This window comes from Penaeus monodon, chromosome 21, assembly GCF_015228065.2.
Source record: "Penaeus monodon isolate SGIC_2016 chromosome 21, NSTDA_Pmon_1, whole genome shotgun sequence".
Taxonomy (NCBI): domain Eukaryota; kingdom Metazoa; phylum Arthropoda; class Malacostraca; order Decapoda; family Penaeidae; genus Penaeus; species Penaeus monodon.
In genome coordinates this window covers 32,850,136-32,851,545 of record NC_051406.1, presented here as the reverse complement: position 1 = coordinate 32,851,545, position 1,410 = coordinate 32,850,136, and the positions used below count along the sequence as shown (strand labels likewise).

Genomic DNA, 1,410 nt, shown 5'->3' with positions numbered 1-1,410 from the left:
GTATCCACATGATTTTCATCAAAGGATGTGAAAGACAATCTCGTGTATAGATCCACACTTTCTCAACTTCCAAGGCCATAAGCCGGCACTCACATGACCGAAAAGTTATTTTTCGCACTCTCTGTCCATGAGTGAAGATTAAAGCAACGAGCGCCATAACAGCTTTGCAAACATGCACACCGAAACATTAATGGATCCGTGTTTGCCTTCAGCTGGCGAGCCTTGCAATGCTATCACTGAAGCGCCGTCCGTTCGATAAGTTCGTGATATGGTGGCGTTATAATTATATGACAGGTAGTCGGTAGTTCTCTCTTGCTCTCAACACTTTGTAGTCTGTCGGATAGCAGTGAACATAAAGAAAATACACCGTAGTCCTGGATGTCGCTTTTAACGGACTGAATTACATCAAAACGTTCGCTTTCCGCCATGAAGATCTTCTCAGCGTTAATGCTGACAGTTGGAATTCTCCGCTTGCTCGGAGGCTTTCCTTACACTTGGTCCTGTTCGCCCCCGACCTTCTCCCGGCGCAAGATCCTCGTCGCCTGGACCACAACCGCCGGACTCCTCTATACGTCGTCGGTCGTTTTGGTCGGACTCATCAATGAACTTAATACCAAGAAGATTCCTAATCTGACGGTTAAGGTTTGCATCGACATCCTCAACACGAACAGCTACTTGGTCTCGACATCTCTTCTCGGCCACGCCATCTACAAGCATCATCTCCTATTGGAGCTACTGAAGACACTCTTTCAGGTTCCAGGCATCCAGCTCGAGGAGCGTCTCACCAGGAGGGAGAAGGTCGTCTCCGCCGTGATGCTGGTCATCGTCTTCGCCCACTTTGCCTCGTTTTTCTTCCTCTTTTTCTTCGTGATTGAGGGAAATTCCTTCTCTAGGTCGGTCATCTTGTACCTGAGCCGGGTCCCTTTCGACGGCATCACCTTCATAGTTCCAGTTTTTTTCCACCTCGTCGTGAGGATGCTGACCTCGGCGCTGGAGGACAGATTTCTCACCTCCTCTTTCTATGCGTCCTTGAGCGAAGAGGACAGCAAGGAAGGCCAGAGCAAGACGACCAGCGACCGAAGTGAACAAGCGTCGGAGCCTTTCTTCCTGTCCAGCCAAGGGAAGTCGCGTCGTCCTCTGTCGGCCAAGAGTTTGAGATCTTTCACGTGCGATATTTTGAAACAATACAACGCGCTCGAGAAGATAATATCGTACATTCAGTTGCCGTCGCTGGTGCTTCTCCTTAATGAAATTGTTTACTTAACTGTCATGACTTACTTTATGGTTGCCGAGATAAATGAACATAGTAACATGGCAGTTCCACTCAGTTTCCTGTGCTGCAGCCTATTTCGAGCGATGTTGCTGGTCAACTTCCCCGACCACATGGCGGACAAGGTAATGGCAGGAACT

At 48.8% G+C, this 1,410-nt stretch overlaps 1 protein-coding gene across 1 annotated transcript in view; it reads left to right on the top strand.

Annotated features, from left to right (window-relative positions):
- The window catches only part of LOC119586654, a 1,412-nt gene extending 1,107 nt beyond the window's left edge, over positions 1–305 (top strand). Inside the window, exon 2 of the mRNA XM_037935394.1 lies at positions 213–305. Within this exon, the coding sequence (XP_037791322.1) occupies positions 213–305 (93 nt within the window). The remainder of the gene's footprint in view (positions 1–212) is intronic.
- Positions 306–1,410: the final 1,105 nt, after the last annotated feature.